A 26,495-nucleotide genomic window follows, 5' to 3' on the forward strand; every position below is an offset into this window, starting at 1 on the left:
TTTGGAAAATATTGTAACTTTATTCATTTCTATAACATTTAAATACAATATTTCTTTCCCCAGCATTCAGCATTTATGTCCTAAATATAAACTTTAGCATTTCTGAACTCCCAAAATGTAGTTCAAAGGAACAAATGAACTAGAATATTGCATAACAAAGCATTTAAAGACATTTCATATATAAACAAACAAAAACAGACAGAAAATCACAAAATAAGTATTCTTTCTTTAAAATGCCCTGCATTGTCATAAAATAGCTGCCCTCTAAAAGAGAGTTTGGAATCCATTTCAAAGCCAAACAGGGGATGCAGTGTAAAACAAGTGACAAGAGAAAAGGTTTGTTATTTGTGACATTAAAGCATATATTCTCCACTCAGAGAGAAAAAAACATTTCTATTTAACAAAGATCACACAAGTCCATTTTAACAAAAAAAAGAAAGGACTTTGCATTGAGTTTTGCTTCATTTATCAGTGTAAACAATTTATTGTTATTCCCCATAAATTATACTGTAAGTTCCTTCTTGAGACTTAAAATACCCATATTACATCATATGTTTTACTTGCCATTTTAAACAGGAGTTTAATCATTAACGTTCTATTATAGACCGAAAGGAACAATCAAACGCCTTCAAGTGATCTCCCATAATTTTTGGGCACAGAAAAGCTCTTACTAAATTAGTACAGAATTATATTTGTTACATATGTCCTGATAATGCTGTCTATTTAATTCCTTTTTTTTTGGCAAATGTTGACCATGAAATACTCCTACATTGAGATATGTGGCATGTCTTTGGGGACACATAAGTCATACATGCTTTATTGTAACAAATAAAACTGTATTCCTGAGCCCAGTGGAACAGCAGATTTACAGTATGCAACATGCAGGAATATTTGTACACTGAATACAATTTTAGTTAGAATTGCTTTAATACAAGAAATAAACTTTAATCATCTGGCATGTTGAGTGATGACAATCAGTTTATAACATATAACAAAAACTGTGGATAATTAAAGGCAGTTTGCAACAGTAATATCACAAATTAAAACAAACATTACTTTTTTTTACCCAGTACAAACTGTAAAACATTTTTTATTATTGAGACACGTAATTCTCCCTGCCTCACTGAACACATTTTCAATAAAATACTGCATTTGTGATGAGACCCAAGTCTGGAGAAATGTATTGGTATGAATTTAACACAAACAAGCTGACAGGGGTTCATGGTATTATAGCAGGGACAATCCAGTAAAGGATGGGGCAAGCCTTCATCGGATGGTTCTGTCCATGTCGACAAAGACAGCCAGCTCCATCTGGCATTGCAATTCTAGAAAATGAACAGAGACCAGCTCTTTGCAATATGAACGTTGGGAGCCTGGTGGCCAGTCATACAACATGTCTCATATAAGCAGGTTTATGAATGGCTGCCCACTCTGAAAACACAGTCACAGCCAGACTGTCTAAGGTGAGTTTACACAACTGTACCTCGGACCTTCGCAGAGAAGTGCTGCAAAAATCGAAATGGCACTCCAAATGTAAGGCGTTTTGAGTTCCGGTGTCACCATAGGGTGGTTAGTGTGCCACTAACTGGTAGATTCCACTCAGAGGACAAACTACATCCCAGCTGAAATGCCTATGCATTAGGAGTGTCATTTCTATCTCTGCAGACACCTGGAGTGTTCTACATTAGCTCAGGAAACCTAAAGTCACCTCTCCATTGGTAATTCAGCAAGACTGGCTCTGAAAACATGCTCTTTTCTCCATTCAGAACAAGCATTATCTAAATGTAGCAACCATGTTACTTTTTCAAAATCTAGTCATCACATTTTATGCACTAAATGTGCCCACAAACCTCTCAGACCAGACCAGTGGATAAAACCTGTGCAGGAAAAGCATAGTTTTCAAAATGGCTGAACATCTTCTTTGACCCTTTGCTGTGTTCAGTTACAGTACTTCCCCATGAGGAAACCAGTTGCATGTACACACGGCGTACACACAGGCACATACAAACACACATACACACACACATACGAACAGATATGGGCTTGTACATGGTTATTCATTGGCTTCACTTTAAAAACATTATGGTCTGGGGCCTGTATGGTGTAGACGACTGTCTCCCAGCTGGAATGACGGATGTCTCCAGGGTCCAGGGCAGCAGCAGAACTCGGGGAAATCCCGTTCCACTGCGACGGTCTACCTCTCGGCACTGATCTTGTAGCGCAGGATGAAGTAGGCGATAAGGCGGAGCGTGACGAAGAAGACGCCCAGCACAAGGAAGTCCATGTAGAGCTTGGTGTCCTCCACGTCCAGCTCCCTGAGGATCAGCGCGGATTTCTGAAAGTGGCAGGTCTCGTTTTCATCGCAGTGGAGATCCTCGCGGTCCAGACCGTAGATGGACAGGATCACTCCTTCAAACCCATACCTGCAGAGAGGACAGAGCTGCTTTAAATCCATGAATCTGCTAGAACTACTCAAATACATATCTGAAATACTCTTAGGGCCCATCCACATTAAAAACTATAACTATAACAATAACTATGAATATAACATAACATAATGGTGAGAACAGCAATGCTCACCTTTTCCAACCACTAAAGTATATCTAGCACCATATCAAGCCTGGTCTTAAACCCATCAAGTGTTTCTGCCTCCACAACATGTCCTGGCAAGCTATTCCACACAATGACCACTCTCTGTGTGAAAAAATACTTCCCTAATATCTGTGCGGAATTTATCCTTTGCCAACTCACATTTATTTGTAAAATTATAAACGTGTCCAACACAATTTTCATTATTTACAGAAATATATAAAAAATATATATATTTGGAGTATTTTAACATACAGTAGATAAAAACTATACTTTGTGCATGGTTGTGATTTTTAGTCTTTATAAAACCACAAATGGAATGATGCAAATGATGTTGACTAAGACCTAGTCCACTTGCCTGACATATGAGATGTAGGATATCCATTGGAGGTACTTGGGTATGGTGTCAAAACTGACAAAGAATCCAGAAAATAGTAGCACAGGAATGGCCGTCACCGGACCCACAAACGTCGCCACCTGAAACACATCGCATTGTTACGTTAATAACAGATGTGGAAATAGTACGTAACAAGAGGTGCATATATCACACACCACACTGCTGAAGTCTGCTATCATACATGTACAAATACCACAGTACAGTTCTATTCACAATTATTACTGAGTGCAAGAAGCAAATTAATGAATAAATGAATGAATTAATAATATTAATACAAAATAAAATACGAAACATTAAATTATAGCCATTGGAGTAGCTTCCCTATAAACTCTACACAAACTCTTGTACTCACCCCAAGTTGACCCAGTTGATGTACATTACATTTTTATAATGTTTCTTCTCCAATATGTAAAGGAATGGATCCATTTTGATGTGGCATGCTGCTCCGTATTTACAGTAAGTACACACAGATACTGTAATTTGGTCACCTCACCTGTAGCGATGTGGACGCTGCTCCTATCAGCAGCCCCAGAGACTGGGCCACCAGCGAGGTCATGATCCCCAGGGACACAAAGAGCAGGAAACGGGAGGCCTCTGGAGGCTGTGAGGTCATCCAGTACACAATGCTGCAGTACACCACAGGAAACACCACCTGCAGAGGAGGGAGGGAGGGAGAGAGAGAGAGAGAGGGGGAGGGAAAGAGAGAGAGGAGAGAGAGGGAGAGAGGGAGGGAGAGAAAGAGAGAGAGGGAGAGAGAGAGGGAGGGAGAGAGAGAGAGAACCTGGTTAACAACAATACCATTATTTCAGTCTTTGACCTTCATTAGCATTTGATGGGCTTTGATCAGGGTGTTTGAAAACGCTAAGCAGCAAAAGAGATGCTAGTATAGGGATTTTACTTGCTGCTCCCCCAAATGTATTTGCCGTAGAAAGATTACATAATGCAATGCAATATAATATCAAATGAAAGTCACATGACATATTGCATGAAGGTTTGTGGCTGTATGGAAAAATGTCCAATGACTGTATGAGTGACTATGCATACGTGTACTCTAGTTTCTACAGACACATGAACTGAGTGATAGCAAATGCTGTTCCACCAGACTGAATAAAACCTTTATTGCAAACAGTCCACTGCATTCCTATGGTCTGTCCTCTGGGAGGAAAAAGTAAAATTAGCCCCATAGAGGTTCTGCTCTTGCACAGCCTCGTTATGCAATGCTGTTGGGGGATTTGTTTAAATCAGGGCACATGGCTCTTTTCAGGCAGAGAGAAGCCACATCACTCTTAAAGCACATGTTTCCATATTTTCCATTGCACTCCTCTCATAGTTTCTGCATGAAGGCTGTAGCATGGTATAACCTAAATATCCCTTCTGTTTTCATTTATTTTTTAAAAGGAGAGACTGCGCTCATTTCATTTTTAACACTCAGGAATGTTTTTTTCAGTAGAACTCCATTGCTTTCAATCCCAAATAGAGATTGTGACATCAGCATTATAATGTTCACTTAAGAACATTCTAATCACATATTTGTGGTCTCACACCTTAACGGGTTAAGCTTTATTCAGAGAAGTAGACAACAGACAGACAGCAAAGGTAACACATCTGACAAAGTGTCATGGTGGAGAACTGAACCCTGGCTGATGGCCTGATATGGCTTGAGAGTCTGCCACCCTACAGACTGTGGCTTCCTGCACTAAAAATACCGCTTTCTAGAAACAAAAGTGTGTTAATCTACCTGGAAGGGAAGATCAGCCATGGTCTTGGCCAGGTAGTAGGCCTTTAGGCTGTACCAGTAATTCAGGTGCTCTCTCAGGAACACGCCCATCTCCAGAGGAACTAGAGCAGATGGGGAGAAACAGAGGCAACTTCAGCTTCTCATTGGTCGAGCCACTGATGACATTACAGCCACTGATGACATCACAGCCACTGATGACATCACCCTGGCGGGTTAACTCACAGGTGAGCACGGTGGGCATGAGGGCGGCAAACATGAGGAACAGCATGGAGAAGAACAGGAAGCCCGAGTTGCTCAGCACTTTTTTGGCCTCGTTGCCGATCCCCAGGTAGAGGAGTCCAATCAGGATGCCGATCCCGATGTGGGAGGCGATGCGGAGGTGCGTAAGGACCTGACAGGGAGAGAAGGACAATTTTGGGGTCAGATTCTGTTCTGACCTACAGCTACCTCATGTGGAGGCAGTGCTGTAAAATACTGTTGGTTGCCCATCATTTTAAAATGAAACTGTTCCACAGTTTCAAGGCTACTCCTTTAGACTCCTTTGTGCTATTTTGCCGGTGCGTGTGTGTCTCTTCGGACATTTGACGAAATGTAGGAGTGTAGGAGTCATGGAAGTGGACGCTGACTGCACTGTATCTGGATGGTGGATCTGCTAGTGCTTCACTCGGTTACCAGGATTCCAAAGATGGAATTTTCCATGACATATTCATCAGTGGATAATGCTGAAATCATGCTGCTGTGTCACTCTGTAGTCTCTCTGTAGTAACTGTGTCTCTGTCACACTACAGAAATGGCATTACATAATGAAGCTCAACATCACAATTCCATATCTTAGCCTGGGAGCCAGCACATGTTATTTTAGCATAGCTAAGAAGCTACTAAGTCTGCTATTTTTAAAATTGAAATTAATTGTAACTGTAGTGAGATTCCCTTTACAAAAAGGGACTGGGCATGCTGTCAGATTAGGGGTTTGTCAGGGGTTCAAGACCTCTCGCTGACGAGAAATATCAGGCATGGTCTAGGTCTTCCAGGAATAAATGAGTTATGATCCATATAAAAAGCCCAACAGCTTCATTATTGATGCCATGTGCTCGCAGTCCCATTAGTTTGACACCCACAAAATTGCTAGCAGTACTGCTAAAGCTACCAGCTGCCAAGCTATTTTCAACCAAACTGCAGTGGTCCTCCTCCTGGTCCTGGAGAGCCGCAGGGTGTGCTGGTTTTTGTTTTCACCTTTATATCAGCAACCAATTAAGAACCAAAAATGGATGAGGTGAGTTCCCTGTGTAATTAACTTCTGTAATTTACCAATTAAGTTGTAACAACAGAAGCTAGCACACCCTGCAGCTCTCCTCTCCAGGACCAGAAGTGAAGACCACCGTGTGACGTTTCCTCAGCCATTTTATAGGGATGTATCCAGGTGCAGTGTGTGGTGGTGACCAGCAGGTGGCGGTTGCTCACCGAGTCGCGCATGATGCTGAGGAACGTCCTCTTGAACAGGATGCTGAATTGAGTCATGCAGCTGGCCGAGAAGCTGTGGCAGCCCTCTCCGGAGGAGCAGTCCTGAGGAGACCAGGAGGACATGTCAGTGCCCTCAAAAACCAGTACCCCCTGAACCAAACATGGCAGACCCCCTCACTCTTCTGTGGAACATTGTGCCCATTAATGTATAACCAATCACAACAAACCATCTGCTGTCTGTACATGGATGTTTAATCCTTGTGTTTGGTTTGGGTGAAACTGACCCGTTTTAGGCATATTTTATAACCTGTGACTGAGCCAGTGTAATTTTTGTGGATTTGTCATCAGTATTTGCTTTAAGTGTTCTTTGTTGATGGTTTCTTTGAATACAGTATACGATTTAAAAATAATTGTGAATGGAAGTTAAAAATGACCATATACATTATTCTATAGTTTGACATTGAGATAAATATATGTTGGAATTGAAGAAAAGCTCTTTCTTTGTTGCTTCCTAATAATGTCCTGGGTATATTTGACGGTTTCACGGGTGCTAATAAGCGAACAGAAGCGAAGGTTTAACCAGCTCACTGCCTGTACTCCTCGAGTTTCCCCCTCAGAGCGTGTGGTTCTCACCTCCTCTGAAGGCCTGTGCCACAGGAAGGGGTTGAGCGGGCCGTCTCTGTGGATCTCCGTCTTGTAGTCCTTCTCGCACTTCCTCTCCCGCACGGCCTTCACCAGCCTGGCTGTCTGGTCCCCGTACTCCCCCGAAGCCACCTCCATCACTGAGGCACAGAGAGGCAGACCACTTTCACAGCAACCCCCACACACCCTGAGCCAGTCAAGAGAGGAGCTCAAGATCACGTTTCACAATGAGACGTATTTACGCATGAGGATCATTTTCATTTCAAATGAAAATGATGAGATTGGTTTACACACCAGACATACGGCAAACAAATTGGCAAACAAAACCAATAAAAAACATAAACTCCACAACAGTGTGTCCCTTGCTTTACTTCCAACTTTATTGACTGAAAGTTACTTACAGTACATTTTGGACATGGTCATTTTCAATCACTAAAAGCTGCAAGTGCAGCAAGAGACAGTGTTGTGGAGTTTCTGTTTTAAGTTTTTTTAATTTTTCAAAGAAGATAAAAGTGTTGTTGAAAATCTTATTTTATAAGTTTCATATTTAACGGCAGAAGGTGTATGACATGATAAGGCAGCCTTACCGAAGTCTGCTGGGTTGTGGTATGTGGGACAGTTAAGTCCCAGCTCCCTGAGATATGGGACCAGATTGGATACCTTCCCCCGGTAGATACACTGTCCCTGGCTCAGGACGTAGAGCTGTGAGCCAAAGAGTAGTTATTTTGATTACTTATTCGTGATCAACTTAGCAATTATTCATTAATAATTTAAATGTATTCATAATTACTTATTATTATCATTATTATTAATGATGAAATACTCATTATAATATTAATTATTTAGCATTTAACATATTTGTTGGTAACACTTTATTTTACAGCCCGTTAATTACATAGTACACACTGGGTAAGTACACAACTACTTGCATAATTATTAGGTAAGTACTTTGATTTCAGTGGTAAGTACTAAACAAGTCAGTAAGTACCATATGCAAGTACTGTGTAAGTACATTTTACAGCCCGTTTCATAGTACGTCCACTTATGAAATCAAAATAGTTATCTAATAAGTACCTGATATTTAAGCAGGAAGCACTATGTACTTAACAGGCTATAAAATAAAGCATTACCCATTTATTATTAATTGATGAATAATTCATCATTATTATCAGCGCCACCATCAGATGCTGCACCAGGGTGCCTTTGGTGAGAAACTGTCTGTGCTGTACCTTGTCGAAGAGCTCAAACAGCTTGGCACTGGGCTGGTGGATGGTGCAGATGATGGTTCTCCCTCCCTGGGCCAGAGCCTTCATGAGAGAGACCACCTGGAAACAGGAGGAGCTGTCCAATCCGCTGAAGCGGGGGGAGAGGGGGGGGGGGGGGGGTCAGTGCAAGGGCCTGGCACATCATTCCAGACATGTTTCATAGAGCAATATAACAACATGAATAACTCGATCCTTACACGCAAATACCTGCTGTTGTCTGAAGCGACAATATAAGGTCATGACAGTTGGTAAAAGGTGACAATGGGAATTATCTCTTGGGTGACAATGGGAACCAGCCAATAATGGTATACCATTACAGACACGGTGCAGTCTCCCAGAGCAAGGTAAGATGCAAGAATTGAGAACAACTAGATTCCTTATTCACAAGTACCTGCAATTGTTTGAAATGAAAACTGTATACATAACTGTAAAACCTAAAACAGCAAAAAGAGCAAATCTCACAATCAATATCATTCAGGTGACGATGGGAAACATCTAGTTTCAGTTTGCTGGCAGCTGAGTGAAAGAATTTCCCAACGTGATGCATCGGTTTCCTCAAAAATTGGACAGGTGCTCTTTGTTTTTGATCTGCTGCATCTGACCGTTACATTACAAATCATTTGGCTGATGCTTTTATCCAAAGCAACTTGAAGTTGATTAGACTATGCAGGAGGCCTTGCTCAAGGGCCCAATGGCTGTGTGGATTTTATTGTGGCTGCACCGGGGATGGAACCACCGACCTTGTGGGTCGCAGTCATGTACCTTAACCACTACACTACAGGCCACCCTGACCACAAACCCAGGTAACACAAAACATTCTCACAATGTTGCTGCCATGTAGTGACAACGTTATATAACATTTGAAAAACATTCCAGTAACATTGTGAGAACATTTTAAAGCGAGCTTGTATCACTCCATGCCCTATAGTAACCCCCAGGCCTCGCTGTGTGCAGGTTATCATGTCTACATTGCACTGAGATTAGGAGTCTGATCGGATTTGAGCAGCTGTATTACTGTATTAATAACGGGAGACCATTTTGGATTTGAGGTCTGAGGTGAAAGACAGAGCACCGGTCCAACACATGACTCACATTGGGCTCAGACAAATCCAACCTGGAGAAGGGAGGCGGGAATGTCTCACATCAACACATCCATTAAACGCACTCTCAAAAAATAATAAAAAAAAAAAAGTTCAAAAAGGAACCCTGTGATTCCAACCCTGTAACCTGGAGATCTACCATCCTGTTGGTTTTCACTCCAACACAGCACACCTCATTCAACAGCAAGAGATCTGCACTGATCTGCTAATTAGTTGAGTCAGGTGTGCCAAATCGGGGCGGCACGGATGGTGCAGTGGGTAGCACTGCCGCCTCACAGCAAGGAGGTCCTGGGTTCGAATCCCCGTCGGCTGGGGCCTCTCTGTGTGGAGTTTGCATGTTCTCCCCGTGTCTGTGTGGGTTTCCTCCGGGTACTCCGGTTTCCTCCCACAGTCCAAAGACATGCAGGTTAGGCCGATTGGAGAGTCTAAATTGCCCGTAGGTGTGAGTGTGTGAGTGAATGGTGCGTGTGCCCTGCGATGGACTGGCGACCTGTCCAGGGTGTATTCCTGCCTTTCGCCCAATGTATGCTGGGATAGGCTCCAGCCCCCCTGCGACCCTGATCAGGATAAGCGGGTTCAGATAATGGATGGATGGATGGAGGTGTGCCAAATCAGGGTTGTAATAAAAACCTACAGGGTGTTAGGTCTCCAGGAACAGGGTTGGATCCACTGCCATAGAACAACCCTATCTCGTTCAAGGGTTCTTTGTCTGGCAAAACGCTTTTGTCCGGGAGCTTTCACACTTCACACCTATGATAGAGCTAAAAAGGGTTCCTGTATGGAGAAAAGCCAAATAACCATTTTTTCCAAGAGTGCATGATACAATACTTACAATAATTCTGGCCAGAGGCAGAACTCTTTTCTGTGCAATGTACTGTGTTCCTCTGAGCCGATGTGGCACACACTTGCTGTTAATACAGCAGGAGGGGAAGCCGTAGGGAGTTACACACAGGGATGGAGCTCTGGGCCTTAATAGGATCCTTCAACTCCCAGAAGAGGGTTCATATCCCCTAACCACAGGTCTCATGGGACAAAGACGGATAAGTAATTGTTTCTCCGTTTCCATTGGGTGAGGCTTACCTTTACTGACGATTTCTTAACCAGAGACACTAGGGCCCAAATTTTTAGCACCTTTTAGCATGTGCAAAACCTTTTAGTACATGCAAACCTAATAAAGCAACCAATATTATTGGTGGAAAACAACTACTGTGACCAACTGTTGGTCATGTTACTGGTTTGACGTATGCTAAAAGGTTTTGCACCTGCCTTTCTTTGAGAATGAACACAGGAACTGTACACAGGAACCAGAATGTATGTTTGTTCTGTCCTTTCAAAGGTTTGGGCACTTCCATTAGGATTCAGGAATTAATTCAATTTCAGTTAATGTTCTGTTCTGTTGATGTTCAGTCAAGGTTCATAAGTGAATTAACTGAAATCCCCAGCCCTGGTCTATGTGCTCGTTGTCCCCTCCAATCTAATCATGAGTGGGTGAGGTTGGGGGGCGAGTGGAGGTTGAAGGAGGGAGATATGGCCTCACCTTGTGGGCTCGTCGAAAAACATGACCGGCGGGTTGTTGACCAGCTCCAGGGCGATGGCCAGGCGCTTCCTCTGTCCCCCGGAGAGGTTGGTGGTGCGAGTTTTGGCGCACTCAAGCAGTCCCAGGGCGGTCAAGATCTCCCGCACCTAAAACACACATCAGTCACCCCAACTGTCACTTTCCCAGAAGTGAGTGCACACAGGATATCCTGTTTGGAAAATTAACTGAAATTCAAGTGAATATCATGGTCATTTTTAAATCCATGAATTGAATTTCCTGCTTTGTGTGAATTGAAATGAAGTTGACCCACACCCTCCTGCTCATTCCTTTTCCATACTAGGGAGTCTATGCTATGTACATAGATCTGCTGCTTCTGGTAGAACCATGCAGTATTATAGTGCTGCAGAAAGTAATTTGCCCGTCTTAATGATGAAGGTTGTCTAACAATGTTTGGCACCTTCAGAGAGTGATTGTTATGAATACTGTGGGATGCTTACCATCTCCCTCCGACCCTCCTCCTTCTCCTGAAGTTTAAGGTTAGCTGACACCTGCAAGCAGGAAAGAGATGTAATTGTTCATATATGTAGATTGTAGTTATACAACCATACGTTAATCCTCCCACAAAGAGTATGCTTTCTACATGACTTGCGAGCATCGACTGTCCCCTGTGGCTAATGTGCGTTCACACAACAGAGCAGAGTGCTGGGCTGCAAAGTGAAAAGACTAACAGCTCACATCAGTGGATGGTTCAGTCAAGGCACAGGCCGACAAACATGATTCGCCATTAAAAATAAATCATTGTGGACAAGAAGATGCTAAAAACCATGGCATTCATAGACACAGACGCAATGTTAATCTGTCACTTTAATCTGCCAACTGTTCTACAGTCCTTTCACCACTCCCCAATGCCCTGACCTCTCTGTCCTTACCACCATGGCCTCCTTACCATTCTACCCTTAACATCATGGCCTCCTTACCGCTCTACCCTTACCATCATGGTAAATACATTGTAAATGGTTGGCATTTATATAGCACCTTTATCCAAAGCGCTGTACAATTGATGCTTCTCCTTCATCCATTCACACACCAACGGTGATTGGCTGTCATGCAAGGCACCAACCAGCTCTTCAGGAGCAATTGGGGGTTAGGTGTCTTGCTCAGGGACACTTCGACAGACCCAGGGCAGGATCGAACCGGCAAGCCTCCTACTGCCAGACGACTGCTCTTACCGCCTGAGCCAGTGTCGCCCCATGGCCTCCTGAGCTTTTTTCCCTTATCACCATGGCCTCCTTACCGCTCTGCCCTTACCATCATGGCCTCATGACCTCTCTACCCTTACCATCATGGCTTCCTGACCTCTTTGCCCTTACCATCATGGCCTCTTGTACTGTCAGGTGTGGGAGGAGCATGTCATCCTGCATGATGTAACACGACACTTTCCGGAAGGAGCGGAGGTCACGGGGCTGTCCATTGATCAGGATCTCCCCTTTCATACCCGTCTCTCTAAATAAATAAACAAACAAATGAACAAATGTTAAAACGGCTGTCGATTATTAATTAGCAGGTATGCTGAAAGGACATAGGCTGTTTGTGGCCTCCATTTTGAGATGCCTCCCGCGCATTCCCCTCCACTGAGCTTACTCACCGGTATCCTGCCAAAATGTTCATGAGGGTAGACTTTCCGGCCCCAGAGGGTCCCATGATGGCCACCAGGCCCCCACTGGTGAAGTTACCAGAGATGCCTTTCAGCAGGGTCTTGTAACCTGAAACCCAGAACATAAAGAGGCGGGGCCTCCATTGAGCCTTCCATCCATCACAAAGGGGAATAAGACCCTTACTGACACAGGCCTACCTGCTGGGAGTTTCACCCCCCCAAACCCGCACTCAACACTCTCAGCTTTGCCCCAAGAACAGGGATCTCTTTATTCTGTTTAACAGGGGCTCCTGCTGTATTGGGTGAAAGTCTGGGTGAAAGCCACATGGCCAGGTGGGCATTTATCTCACAATTTCTGCCTAAATCTGACCCAGGCTCATGAGAATGTACTGTACCCTGCTGAAAAAGAACAGCTCAAGCTAGGTTCTGAAACAGCTGGTAGCTAAGTTGAGCTGTTTTCAGCAGGGTTAACCTTAATCTATCTATCCATGTGACATCTGTGTGTCAAAATCATGGTATGTCTTAGTCATGAATGGACATGACCCTTCATAGCAGGTATTTCCTTATGGTAATGACACTGTCATTTCCATGTCACGACGACCACTGTAAAGTATTACTGAGTATTAACTGCCAGTGGGCTGCTGGGATATGAAAACTGAATAAACAACTGCAGCTCAGGACCTCTGGAGGCAGGTGAATGCCCGACAGTAACCTTCCACCCGTCTCACGAGTGCTTCAGCATGGTAATCCTGTTGATTGCAGTAGTTCCCGGCCTGCGCTAATTGGATTTTCATCCGCAATCCATCAGAGCAACACACAAATACCTCCGACCTTTTCTGTCCTCCTTCAGATGGGGATCTGTCCCAGCACGCAACTCTCTCTCTCTCTCTCTCTCTCTCTCTCTCTCAGTGGAGGGAAAAAGGGAGAGAAATAGAGAAAGAGAGGGAGGGATATAGAAATAGAAGTTGATATAGAGATAGAGATAGAGAGTTCTCTCACAAAGTAGCCTGCTCATATATCATATACAGACAGATCAGCCCTAAACCACACATGTGAAAACTTGCAAACTCAAAAACAGCAGGGATTCACTGTCTACAGCCTCTGCTGGAGTTCACTGTGAAAATTATACAAATGTATAATGTGAATATATTCAGCTAGCACATGTTGTTATTCAGAGTGACCCATCCACCCGAGTCGACAACACCAGTGTTTATGTAATACAGAAGTGGGATATCACCAAGAAAGGCTGATGTAAAATCAATAACTGCAATGAAATCCTCCCTGACATCTGGTCCTGCCTGCTTTTTGCACCTCACATTGCTCTCTGAATAAATAAAACAGTTTGAAATGGTGCAAATGCAGCTAGAAAGCTTTTGCAAATCTGTCTCATGAGGATCATTTAACTGGTATGGGCATCTGTCAAAAATACTTTACATGCAATTCATTTTCAAATAGTTGTCAGGGTGAATGCTTTCTGGACATTTTTCACAAATCATCTTATTTACTTTTGGAATTTGGAGTATGCACATTTTCAAGCATAACTGTAAACTAAAAAACAGGAACTCTTTCCTGCTGGAACGGCCCAGCCTTTTAGTAGTAGAGAGGTGCCAGAGATCACAACATACCTACCAGGATACATTACAAAAAAAACCCTGAGATATTTGTTTGAACTTCATTAGAATAAGCCTTATATCGTCTTAAAGATGTATGCATCCTTTTCAGCCCTGAAACATAAGTTAGAAGTTAAATTATGTTTTCATTTCATAGAGCAGCAGAGTGATTCTAGAAAATGTGTGGTCACATAATGAATCTAAGGGACCTTTACAGGCAGTGCGACATGCCCTGAAGGAAAGAAAAAACTGGTTTCTGTCACGTCCCAGCCATACTGCTCTACCTTTTTAATCCGTCAGCCGAATGGATTTCCTAACCTAATGGAAACTGGGTTTTTAATTTCAAGAAGAGGTGGTTCATTTGTATTTTGAAAGAAATAAATCTATTGAGCAATTTCTATTGAGCATTTTAGCTATTTCCATAGAGCAGTTCCAGAAACTTCCATGTAAGAACGTGGTACCTAATGCACTTATGAGACATTATTTTGTCTGGGCTTGGTTGTTTGCAACATCTCATGAACAGTTTGGTGTTTTTTCAGTTTGAAAAATAGAAATATTTTGGCCTCAAAGGCCTTCATTGTTATCCCTAGTCAGCTAACCATTCTAAGCTATAACTGCATTCAGCGGGTACTGCCAGAGATGTTGGGCCCCAAGAGAAGACCTCACATTGGGCCTCACCACCCCAGGCCACCCCATCCATAAACAATTACAGTACAGCCCTTGGAAACAACCTAACTGTCCCTCCTCTTATGGCACCACTGACTGCATCGCTCATTCCAGAATTTTCTATAAACTCCAATGGCCAATTCAGTTAGACACCAGCATCAAATAATCATCATTTTCGACACTGAGGGGGAAAGGGGGTCAATGAAACACCACTCAATATATTGATATAAATAAATATGGAATTAGTATTACAAGGCTGAACTGCCTTGCCAGCATGCAGCTGTGGTTCATCCTCAAAATAATCAGAAACAGACCATCTACTGCATTTCGGATAATTATTGTAAGCAATAATTACTGTAATCAGAGTACAAGAGAATGCAGGTTGGCACCAGCCTCATTTAGACTTAGATAGCCATAATCCCACCCAGGCTAATGATAGGATCATAAAAAACATTGAACTATCTGGTTTTGCAGCAACAATACATGGGAGCCACATAATCAGAGCTTCTGGCTTTAGTGAGATTCCAGCAACAAAGAAAAGGGAAACTGAGACATTTGGAACAGCTAAATCCATTTCCAAAATGTTCCTTTGTCCCTGCTAAAAACATCCCCAGAAATGGGGTCACAGTCCTGCTGAAAAAAACCCCCAACTCAAGCTCGCTTTTGAAACTGCTGTAGCTGATTGACCAGTTCACACCAGCTCTCAGCTTGACATGGTTTGGACAGTTCAAGATGTGTTTTGAAACAGCTGGTAGCTGGTTGATCAGCTACCAGCTCAGACAAGCTACCAGCACTAGCATGTTGACTGGTCAAGCTGGCATAGCTGGATTTTACAACAGGGAGTGTTGGAATCATAGAGCAGGAGGAAGACAAGTGTAAAAATAAAAGTGGATGGGATCATAATATTGTATGCATGGTCAGGTTCATTCACAGTGATCCAGCCTCACAGAGGAGACAATACTTCAATGGGGCCAAAAAAGAAAGGCACATGAAGGAACATGGGGCAGCCATTTTAGGTCTCACACCACAGGGCATGAAGAAAACTCAAGGAAGACTCATGGGAAACTGCTGACAAGGCTGGAGCCAGGCAGCCATTTCATGCTGCTGTCCAGATTAAATGGACAAAAAATAGCACAACCAGCCTCAACTGCTCAGCAAATCCCAACAGCTTGCATTTGTGTCAAGGCGCTCATTTGAAAAACAGCCCTCTCTTCTGCAACATCATGGAAGTGTTTTTGTGTTGTACTGCTGAATAACTGAATACACTGTACTGTGATTCTAGGGTGGTATAAGCATGTGAAGAAAATAACGACCTGGAAAACATTTTGTATTGCTTTGTGTATTACACAGTAAAATGTCCTGTGTTAATTAAGCTCTTACAGTACATACAGTATAAGTCCAATATGTACCCTGTGTACTCTGTAAGAGTTTACTTAACACCTAACATTTTACTGAGTACTTTTCTATGACATTTAGCACTCCACACACCGATTTCACTAATTAGTTTTTTTCTCCTCTCTGGTTGAAGGTCTGTTAATAAGTGAAATCGGCGGGTGCAGTGATTGGCTTAAATGAAAACCTGCATACTCTCGGCCCTCCATGGCACATGGTTGGGCACGATTGTCATACAACATTGGAGATGGTTGTATTCTGTGTCCAATCCAGTAGCAGCAGACAAAGCCTGACATTTCAGGTTATACAGTTCCTGAAACAACTCTCTGAAACACAACCTCAGTGGAGTGATCCTTTCCTAGAAGTACTATGCTATCCTTTCTCTTGCAGCGTTAGTTGGGTTGGCATGGTCTGTGAAGAGAGTTTTCCCCCAGAGAGGCCGTCAATATAAAGACTCTGACCCAATTTTCCACACCCCTCTTGGATTTTATCAAAAATAGGTACAGTCATTTCTTCTAACCACTGGGGGAAGATTTCAGCTCTTCACCTAAAATCACAACTGAGATATGATTGACTGCCACATACGCTTTGATAGGATACATATATACTGCCTCACAAGGCAACTGGAGAGGGTTGAGCCAAAATGGATCTCATTTCACAAAGACCAATCTGACTTGAACTCTGTGTGGATACGGGTTTGACTGAGGGTTACACTAGGAGCAGAAAGTTTGCCTGAGCCTGTTTAAACCTCCTTTTAAATCCTGTTTAAATCTGTTAGGTCAGTGTCTTACAGTTTGACCATCTATTCAGGCTCCACCTCTGCCTCCACCAGAACCTATGTGCAGTTATGTGGTTCCTTTTTCACACAATATTAGGGTGGGAATTCTATTGGAAGCACACACTTATGAAAACATTCAAACGTGAGGCTACTGTAATCCTTGGCAGAGCAAAACAGATTACAGTGGCCCTATGCATTAAGCCAGCCCCATGCTACCAAGGCATACACTCGCATAAAGGTTAGCACAAGGTGATACACAAATGCACCCATGGCTTTGACTATTCTTTCACTATTCTAGGTACGTAAGCCATTTTATGCAAATGTAGATGGTGGACTCGGAAAGAATGGTGTCTGCTGCAAAAGACAGCAGAAGCTACAGACAAACTATGTACAAATACTTGTACAAATAATGTTCCTTTGTTTTTTGCAGTATTGTATTAAATCTTATTCACTCGTATATCGAATGGTATCAGAACACATGTGACCATATCAAATTATACTAATGTGAAAATTGAGGCAGCCATGGATAAAGCTAAATATTCTCTTTAAGAAGAGAGATAACAGAGTTATGTGTTTTTTTTAATAAAATGACATCACACTAATACTGAGCTGGTTCACCTGTTCTCCCACTCAGCATCCTCTTCTTCCTTATCCATGGAACAGCACAGCCTATCAGAGCAGACTATTTAGATAGCCCCCCCCTCCCTGGCTGGGGTTACTACAGTTTATTGATCGATAGTAACCGCTTGTGAGCTGCTTATGCAGCTCTCTACTGCAATGCTGCAGATGAGCACAGAATTCAGTTCCTTCTCACAGAGATAAGGAAGTCCAGGGGCTGCACAGCATCACAATCAGACGAAGATGCACAGGAAACCAACAGCACTAAGACCACATCCTGTGCGCTGTCTGAAGTGATAAAACAGAAACTAGAAATCAACAGTGGCAGCCTCCACTGGTTCAGAGTACAAGAAAATGCAGGTTGGCACCAGCCTCATTTACAGGCTTGAACTATCTGGCATGCAGCAACAATACCTGGGAGCCACATAATCAGAGCTCCACCAATTCACAGCGGTTACACAATATGACTGAAAAAAAGCTCAATAACCTACTCAAAGGCATACATAACGCGATGCCATGCTTTCAATTCTGCCCTGCTTTTCTGGAACATTCCACAATTTCCTGTCTCCTGCTCGAGGGTGTTTCCATTGATAAAATGAAAAAAATGAATACTGCTGATGAATGAGGGAGATCTACAGGCAACTAGGAGGTCTTCAATGAGCCTGACCCCTTTCCAGTGCTCTCAATGACTCTGCGACATGACAGGTCAGCCTGTAGTTAGTCTGCAGCACTGTGGCTTGCTGCTAATCGCTGCTGTTTCAGCCACTTTCAGACTGCAAAGAGTACTGGATTAGCTCTGAATGTGTCTGCCCAGACCGTTATGAAACTGGAATATATTATAATATGGACGGCCTGTAGCGTAGTGTTTAAGGTACATGACTGGGACCCACAAGGTCGGTGGTTCGATCCCCGCACAGCCGTTGGGCCCTTGAGCAAGGCCCTTAACCCTGCATTTCTCTAGGGGAGGATTGTCTCCTGCTTAGTCAAATCAACTGTACGTCACTCTGGATAAGAGCGTCTGCCAAATGCCATTAATGTAATGTCATATATACAGAAACAAATATATATTATATATATTACAAAACTTCATATTATAATTGTATTGGCAAATATAATCCTTATTTATAATCATATTCTTTCAGATGAAGTAATATATTACACTTCTGTGAAATACATTTTTCATTGCATTTTCCACATATGTCCACATGTACCATATATATGAATATATTGCCGTATATTCCACTCGCATGAGGAAAACACCCTCTACCCAGGAGGACATTGTGGGACAGGGAGTTTTGGGGACAGACTTCACTGAGGGGCCGTGTATTATCCTGTTGGCTGGAGGTCAGTGCTTCACTGGTGTTCGCATGGTTGTCTATAAACTGCAACAACTTTTTGTTTATAATGTGCTCTTGAACGGCTCTCTGACAGTCTTACTGAAGTTCCCATTGGCTGTTGCCAGCCAATGACTGATTTCTGTATATCCTCATATTTTTGAAGTTGTCGGCTGGGTACACCCTTAGACTGGTTACACCATTATTTCAAATAATGTCTCTTGGATGTGAAAAAGAAGTCCTTCTTTTGACAATGTTCATTACATATGGGCCTGGGTTAAACCTTATTTTCGTAGCACACATGGGTCTCTGAAACATTTGACTGGGAAGATAAGGGCTTAAAACCAAATGTACCAAACTGCGACTCTTCTGAATAATGATTGACTTCAGTTTGCCAGTGGCAAGAATATTTTGCATGACTAAGTTTGTGTGACTAAGACGCAATTCAAAATATTTTGTCAGAGAGCTGTTACATTAAATTTGTTTTTAATGACTATAAAGAGCTTCTAGTCAGGGTGATAATTTTTGTCTTTTTTAAAACCCTGCTTCATATGCCAACACCGCTAAGAAACCAAGTGAAGATTATAAAAAGGCACTCAAAGATAAACAATATCAAGGACATCTTGCTTTGCTGAAATCGGCCAATTCCACATTTCAGATAGAATCCCCACGGAATGAACAGCAAATCTCTTAGTAGGGGAGGGCCATGAAAAGTCTCAAGGTAAGACATGTGCAATTAGAGAACAAAAAATAGAAACACCAATGTCAACCCACTTGAGTGCTTTAGCACTGAGTGCAGATAATCACTCCATAGAGTGACTATGACTTCACCTTCTGAGAACATAATTATGCCCTGTACCGTTATGTAACAACCAGAACCCGTAACAGTTAGGAGATGCTGCATATATTTTTTATTTATTTTCACTTTGCCTTCTGTACTAGAAGCGCAACCCTGACAGAAACAGAATATACTGAAAAAAATATTTACCTAAATAAAGTATATTGTCAGCATATTGCAACCCTTTACAATATCCATTCAGTGAGCACTTTATTAAGTAGACCTGTACACCAACTTGTTAATGCAAATATTTAATCAGCCAATCATTTGGCAGCAACTAAATGCATAAAATCCAAGAGGTTCAGCTGTTTTTCAGACCAAACATCAGAATGGGAGCAAAATGTGATCGAAGTGACTTTGATCATGAAATGATTGTTGGTGCCAGTCAGGGTGGTTTGAGTATCTCAGAAACTGCTGATCTCCTGGGATTTTTATACATAACAGTCAGAGGAGAAGAGCCAGACTGGTCAAAGCTGACAGGAAGGTAATGCAAATAATCACATATTACAACAGTGGTATGCAGAAGAGCATCTCTGAACACACAACGCATCATAACTCTAAGTGGACAGGCTACAGCAGCAAAACATCAATAAGTCAAATAAGTCTAATAAATATGCTCAGTGAGTGTATGAGAAAACAATACTAATATAGGAATAATATAGGAAGAGAACAGGCCAATCAGCCAATAGGCATGTAGGCTTTCCAGTTACCGACACATAGGAGAGCATCCGGCACTGCATCAAGCCTGGACTTGAACACCCCTACACTCCATAAACAAATAATTGGATTTCATTTTGAAATTATTGACAGTGGTTGCACACAGTATTATGAAGTGCATGTAACTTCAACTGATTAAGTGCTTGGTACAATAACTTAATTGGTTGAAGTCCCATGCCACCACTGTGCATCATATTATGATTAAATCCAATGATTCATCCAATGTAGGGGTGTTCAAGTCCAGGCAATCAGTAATCATGTAATCATTTTTTGTTTGTGTAGGCTCCCTGCCTCTATCACACGACCTGGGAAGCCGTTTCACACATTGACAACTCTCTCGGTAAAGAAATACTTCTTGACATTATTATATATATATTGTATATGCACAGAAATAATCTCCACTGTACATGGCTACATTCTCAAAAATAAAGTGACATCATTTTTCTTTAAGGATCAAATTTCCCAAACGTACCTAGAAGGTACAGTAATGTTCTCTTTGGGTACAAATGAGTACATGTTCCAAACAAAAAAGGTACAAATTAATTATATATTGCCGGCTAGGGGTACAATTCCACTGTCCCAGGGATGAGAATTCTCATAGCACTTTTCATGCCTTAGTGTCTGAGAGTGTATATATTGCACAGCACTGAATTCCTTCAGGCAAGCAGAGATACAGGCTGAAACCTGCGTATCAGACGGCGGGAACGAGACAAAGAGTTGGGTATCGTCCGCATAGCAGTGGTAGGATAGCCCATGTGCAGTGATCACAGGGCCAAGGGAGCGAGTGTAAAGAGAAAAAAGAAGTGGGCCAAGGACTGAGCCCTGGGGAACTCCTGTGGCGAGGGGCCGAGGTGTCGATACCGTTTACTGTTTGGAAGCTGTAGTACATAGCTTCTCTCCTAGCTAAAGCAGCGAAAGATGGGGAAGTATTAAAGTTATCACAAATCAGCTTTGGCCAAAGAAGGGTGTCCTGACATAAGGAGCTTCATAGCCATAGAGGAGAGGACTTGACAAGGGAAAATGGCCGACTGAAATGGCGCCCAGGGATTTTATGAAGCGATAAAACCACAGCGAGTGCTGGGTGTTTTTGGTGTCCGCTAATCTGTCTCATTGGGATGCTCTCTTTGCACAAGATGTCCCACAAAGCACTTCCACTGGAATTGACATTGCATTTACTGACTGAAATTTTTTAAATTAAGGTAAAACAAGCCCTAACTGGATGCAGAAATTAACGGTCACCGTGGTGTGAATTACTCATCTTTTGATAAGGAACAGCTCTTGGTGCCCATTAAATAGAGTGGGGGTAATAAGAAAGAGACAGAGATAGAAAGAAAGACAGTGAGAGAGAGGGAGAGAGAGGGAGAGAGAGATAGGGAGGGAGAAAGAGAGAGAGAGGAGAGGAGGATCTGAGTGACCAGCTGTGCTGTTACATCAGCAACACATCTGGCTCCGCTGTACCAAGCGCAGATTCGGACAAGCAGTCTCCACACAGAGAAAAAAACCATGAAACCCACCAGGGAACAGACAGGAACTGCCACCTATGCAAGTTGTAAAAACATTACATCAGCCAGGAACACGGTACAGTTTCACCCAGGTGCTGGGAATATTAGGTCTCTGTGAGGCTTAATTGCACCTCTGTACGTAAGATCCCACTCTCACAGAGTATGGTGGTGGGATCGAATTTCCGGAACCAGCGGCCTCCATTCTAAAGGCCTGTATGCCAGAGGTTTGGTTCCTTGTCCATTGATGGAAAGGGAAATAAAGCCTTGTCAAACATTATAATTATAAGATTATTGTATTCAGAGGACTCTACAATAGCTGTTTTGAAAACTAATATCCATTTAACATGCTGGCTGTCAACATGGACCCAAACAGGCATTACAAAAAGCTGGATTGCAGTCTCACAAATTGTCTCCCCGTGTACAAGAAAATCCAGGAGGCACGTATTACTAAACAGCAGTTATTTCATTTGAGAAGCCCTTGAATGTGTTGTGCGGGCATGAGGTAAGGCCTGCCAATGTGTAAACTTGGCAAACAGCATTCCTGCCATCTCAATAATAGTAATTAGTGCAGTTGAAGTTTTTTTGTACCTTTTCCCTTGTTTTTGGAAGAATGAAGTGCAGCCTTTTTTCATTCAGGCTCTCTTTACAAGGGGATATCAGCTTTTTGTTTTATTAATTCTAATAACCACCAATCAGAAAGACATATTTATTAAGAAGAAGATCTACTTTATTGAACCCAGTGCGGTAATTTGTCCTTCACATTTGACCCATCCACGTTACTTAGGAGCAGTGGACAGCCACAGTGAGGCGCCAGGGTAGCAATGTGGGGTTCAGGGCCTTGCTCAAGTGGCTACACCAGGACCTGAACCACCAACCTTCCGGGTCCCAATCATGTACCTTATCCAATAAAACATATAATAAAAGCAAAGGACCTGTGCGAGTGACATGTTTGCTGGGAGAATCTGTGTCGAATCACTGTCGGCCATAACCAGCGTACCTTTCTTTCTCCACCACGGTCCCTCAGGGACGGAGTAGGAGAGGTCGTTGAATTCGATATTGACAGCGGGCCGACGGGGCAGGTATGAAAAGCGCTGCGCCTCGGTCAGGCTGTTCTCCACTTTTTTCAGGTGCCCCTGCAGTAAGGGAGTCTGCTGGGTGCCCATGTTACTGGAGACCACCTCGTCGATCGACACACACACAGTTCTGGGGTCCAGCATGAGATCAGGGGGCCCATTGGTGTTCTGAGGAGAAAAGGAAAGAGCGTAAGGAAATATGACATTGTATCTCAATAGAAAGAGCCATTAAAAGATTTACGCTATATGCTTGACTAAGAGAGGGACAGTTGGACCTCAGGTAAGGGCCAAATAATTATTTGAAATGCTTTAACATTAACACCTTGGGTACCAAGTATGTCTCTTGATTACTAAATTTCTAACCAGTATTAACATAATATAATTCTTCTTTATTATGATTGAGCATTTTAATTAACAGCTCATGTTTCATTAACATTTAGAGATCTGTTTTCAAATTTTGACCCAGACCTGATGGATAAACTCATCAGGTCTGGGATGGAGTCTAACTAATCTCATGAAATGTATCAATTCCAACAACTCGGTTCTGAAATAAAACGTTGTTTTCCTTAATGCACCCAGGTTGAAATTTGACGTTGAAGGCACACTCATATTATATGACATAGTTTCTTATGTAAAACAAATATGAACATCTGACATTTTTAAGATCATAACAACGAACCAAAAGAAACTGTTACCAAAAACCACCACCAGATGATGATGAGTTTTAATTTTATTTATTTATTTATAGTCATCACCAGAGAACACTTGAGCTGATGGGAAAGAAGATATAAAATGATGTAATCTATGTCACACAGAGCGATGAGTAATTTCCATATGTTCCTTTTCAAAACGTTTTCAAACAATGCAGTTCTTTGGTTCGCAGTTAAATATAAGTTCCATAATGTGCACTTGTCCGCTTCTCTTGGAATTTATAACCTGATTTAAACAATCTGGAATGGCAATGAAAAGCCTGGATATATAAATAAACGCTAATTAAATAACGGAGTCATTTTTTAACATTAATATGCATTTCCCAGCCATAAATCTAGTCGTATGTGAGTTTTATGAAACTGTTCTTTGAGCATGCTCAAAAATAACGAGACTAACATAATCCTTTCTCTCAACAGACGGCACGGGGTTACTATCGGGCAGAGTTTATTTTAAGACCTGAGGAAAAAACAGTTGTACTGTGGACCATCCGAAATGATGTAAATGCACTTGTAATTATTCATCCTTTATGTAACTAAACCTGTTTTCAAACTGTTAGCCAACTTCTGTATAAGCATACTTGCAAAACAGACATCATAGAATGGCAAATTGAGCTATACTGTGTAGCTTCTGCAGAACAACGGATATTTATCGACATTGGTGTGATGTCTATAGTCCTCTAGAAATGTGCGCAATTGTAATTGTACACGGTCTCAGAATTATTAAAACAGTAAAATGAAACTGAAATGAAAAAACCATCACAGCTTCGTGACGCTGTTTAAATACCGCAATACTCGACAGTATACAGTGAGTCTGCTACAATCGGAGGTTACTGTAGTTCATTCTTCCGAGCCTGAGATAATCGACACAGGTGGGCTATTTTAAGCATCCCGATCATGGTTTCAAACGTGCCGATGCTTTGTGGAGTTATCATATTGAACAATGAACTTCCTCACACGTAATGTGTTGAGAATGACATTCCTTCGCTATTATTAACCTTACATTGTCACTATATTCCACCGGGCATGCACTTATCTTATTTTAGGCAAAATGCAAAAAAATAAAATAAATTAAAATGCATTGGTATCATGCAGTGAAATCACTAGTATGCTATAGGCTATTCCTAAGAACTATATCACATTGTCACTGTGACATTATTAAAATGTTGCGTCAATTTTACAGCAGTCTTGAGATTATTCGACTTTTTAATCAACAAGCTAATGAAAATGCAAAACACATCTCTCTATATAAGTACATGCGTAACTCACAATATTAGTACATGCGTAATCTTCATGGACTTTCCACATTTTTAAAAACATTAAAAGGAGCTACTGCATCTGACATTGGTTATCTTACCATTATGATGGAGTTTGTCACTGCTGCGTTATTCACTGAAAAGGCTGCCATAAGACAAGCCATTCCTTAATTTTTGCCGCAGTCAAGTTATCCAAATGCTCTACAAAAACGCTATTGGCACATCTGTTCCCAAATATTATATTCTTTCTTGGCTTTTCAATTGTGAAGTAGTTGCGGGTCCGATCTGTATTCCTGCTGGCATGCAATCACTCTATTATTGTTTACAAGCGGGTAACCTGCTCCAGGTTCTCATCTCGTGACATCACACACTGTCCAATCTCTGATTGGATTTCGCAAAGTTTAAGGGGGGGGGGGGGGCTGAGGGGAAAGATGCGCGTTTCACCTGTAGCCTATGGGTCTCATGCAGACACTTGCGAATCAGCGTCGGTTTGCCTGGGCAAATCTCAGGTTCTAAAAAAAGAAAACAAATATCACTGTTGTTATGATTTAAATGAATGGAAAATGCATGATATATGACGAATACAAGAATGAAGGGTCCAGTGCAGGAATGAGCTTATTTTTTACGATCTCTCCAACACGATTTGCTATGTGTGAGAGAGAAAGCGCCACATACTAATTAGATTATCTTGTCCTGAAAAATACGTTGTAAGTGACTGGCAGCTTTCATTTAAAAGCGAGAAAACTATTCATGTTCTCGAGCACTGTAAATGGAAGGATTAAAACCTAGTTGAAATAGAAGGGATAACGTTCTTACTCCCCCTGGCGGCTTTCTCTGGCAATAAACCATTCTGCATGCATTTATTTCTTGACCCAGTGGTTCTCAACGGGAGAACCGGGGCCAACAGGGGGCTTTGAGATGACAGGAAATCACTGAACATCAACATGTAAGTAATTATTAAGCAAAATAAATTACACAAAGCAAACTTCAAAATGGCACCAAGAAGAATTGAGGAACATATTTAAAGAAAAGCAATTTCATGATAACCATTAGATCACAACCCCCCTGTCCCCTGTCCCCCCATCCCCTCAGACATAGAGGGTGTAATGTGTGCGTGAGTTCAAACATGTACATGACAGCCTTTGTCACCCTTCGAACAAAAGCCCCTGCGATTCCAATTTGACCACATCAGCATTATGCTATGCAGTCAGCAGCCGGCCTTTTGGGCTGCAGACAGAGCCCCAGAGCAGCGTGGGATACTGGATGAACAACATTGGCTGGGAGCCCTGTACATGTACATGTGACAGACTGCAGTCTGGCTGCATGGAGCGGTGATTTTAATTACAGCATGTTTACATTATTTTAGCTGTACCTAAGCTGTGAAAAGCTAAAGAAGTGCATGCTATGTATTTGTTTTCCTCTCTAGCCAGCAGTCATTTTTTGTTATCTCTCCAGTGAAATAAGTGTAATGTGGTCTCGGCTTGGTTTAAGAGTGACTGCAAACTATTCTTGACAGTAGTGTGTCTACACAGCAAAACATTCAGTGTTAAATCTACTCTAATAGAGTACATATGGTCCAAATGGGATTTGTATGTACTCTGCTAGAGTTGAACTAGAACTG

The 26,495-nt window shown here is 42.2% G+C and overlaps 1 protein-coding gene across 1 annotated transcript; it reads right to left on the reverse strand.

Moving 5' to 3' along the window:
- LOC133132675 (ATP-binding cassette sub-family G member 1) lies at positions 1-25,181 on the reverse strand. Its single transcript, XM_061248308.1, has 15 exons — positions 24,976-25,181; positions 22,836-23,079; positions 12,375-12,492; positions 12,100-12,232; positions 11,227-11,277; positions 10,730-10,875; positions 8,057-8,180; positions 7,415-7,529; positions 6,819-6,967; positions 6,186-6,287; positions 4,947-5,115; positions 4,725-4,825; positions 3,480-3,638; positions 2,948-3,066; positions 1-2,423 (listed from the first exon to the last, which is right to left on the reverse strand). Exons 1-15 carry the CDS (start codon positions 25,036-25,038, stop codon positions 2,195-2,197), a joined length of 2,022 nt encoding a protein of 673 aa, XP_061104292.1. The 5' UTR covers positions 25,039-25,181; the 3' UTR covers positions 1-2,194.
- Between the last annotated feature and the right edge of the window lie 1,314 nt (positions 25,182-26,495).

The sequence above is a fragment of the Conger conger genome, chromosome 7 (assembly GCF_963514075.1).
Source record: "Conger conger chromosome 7, fConCon1.1, whole genome shotgun sequence".
Lineage (NCBI taxonomy): Eukaryota > Metazoa > Chordata > Actinopteri > Anguilliformes > Congridae > Conger > Conger conger.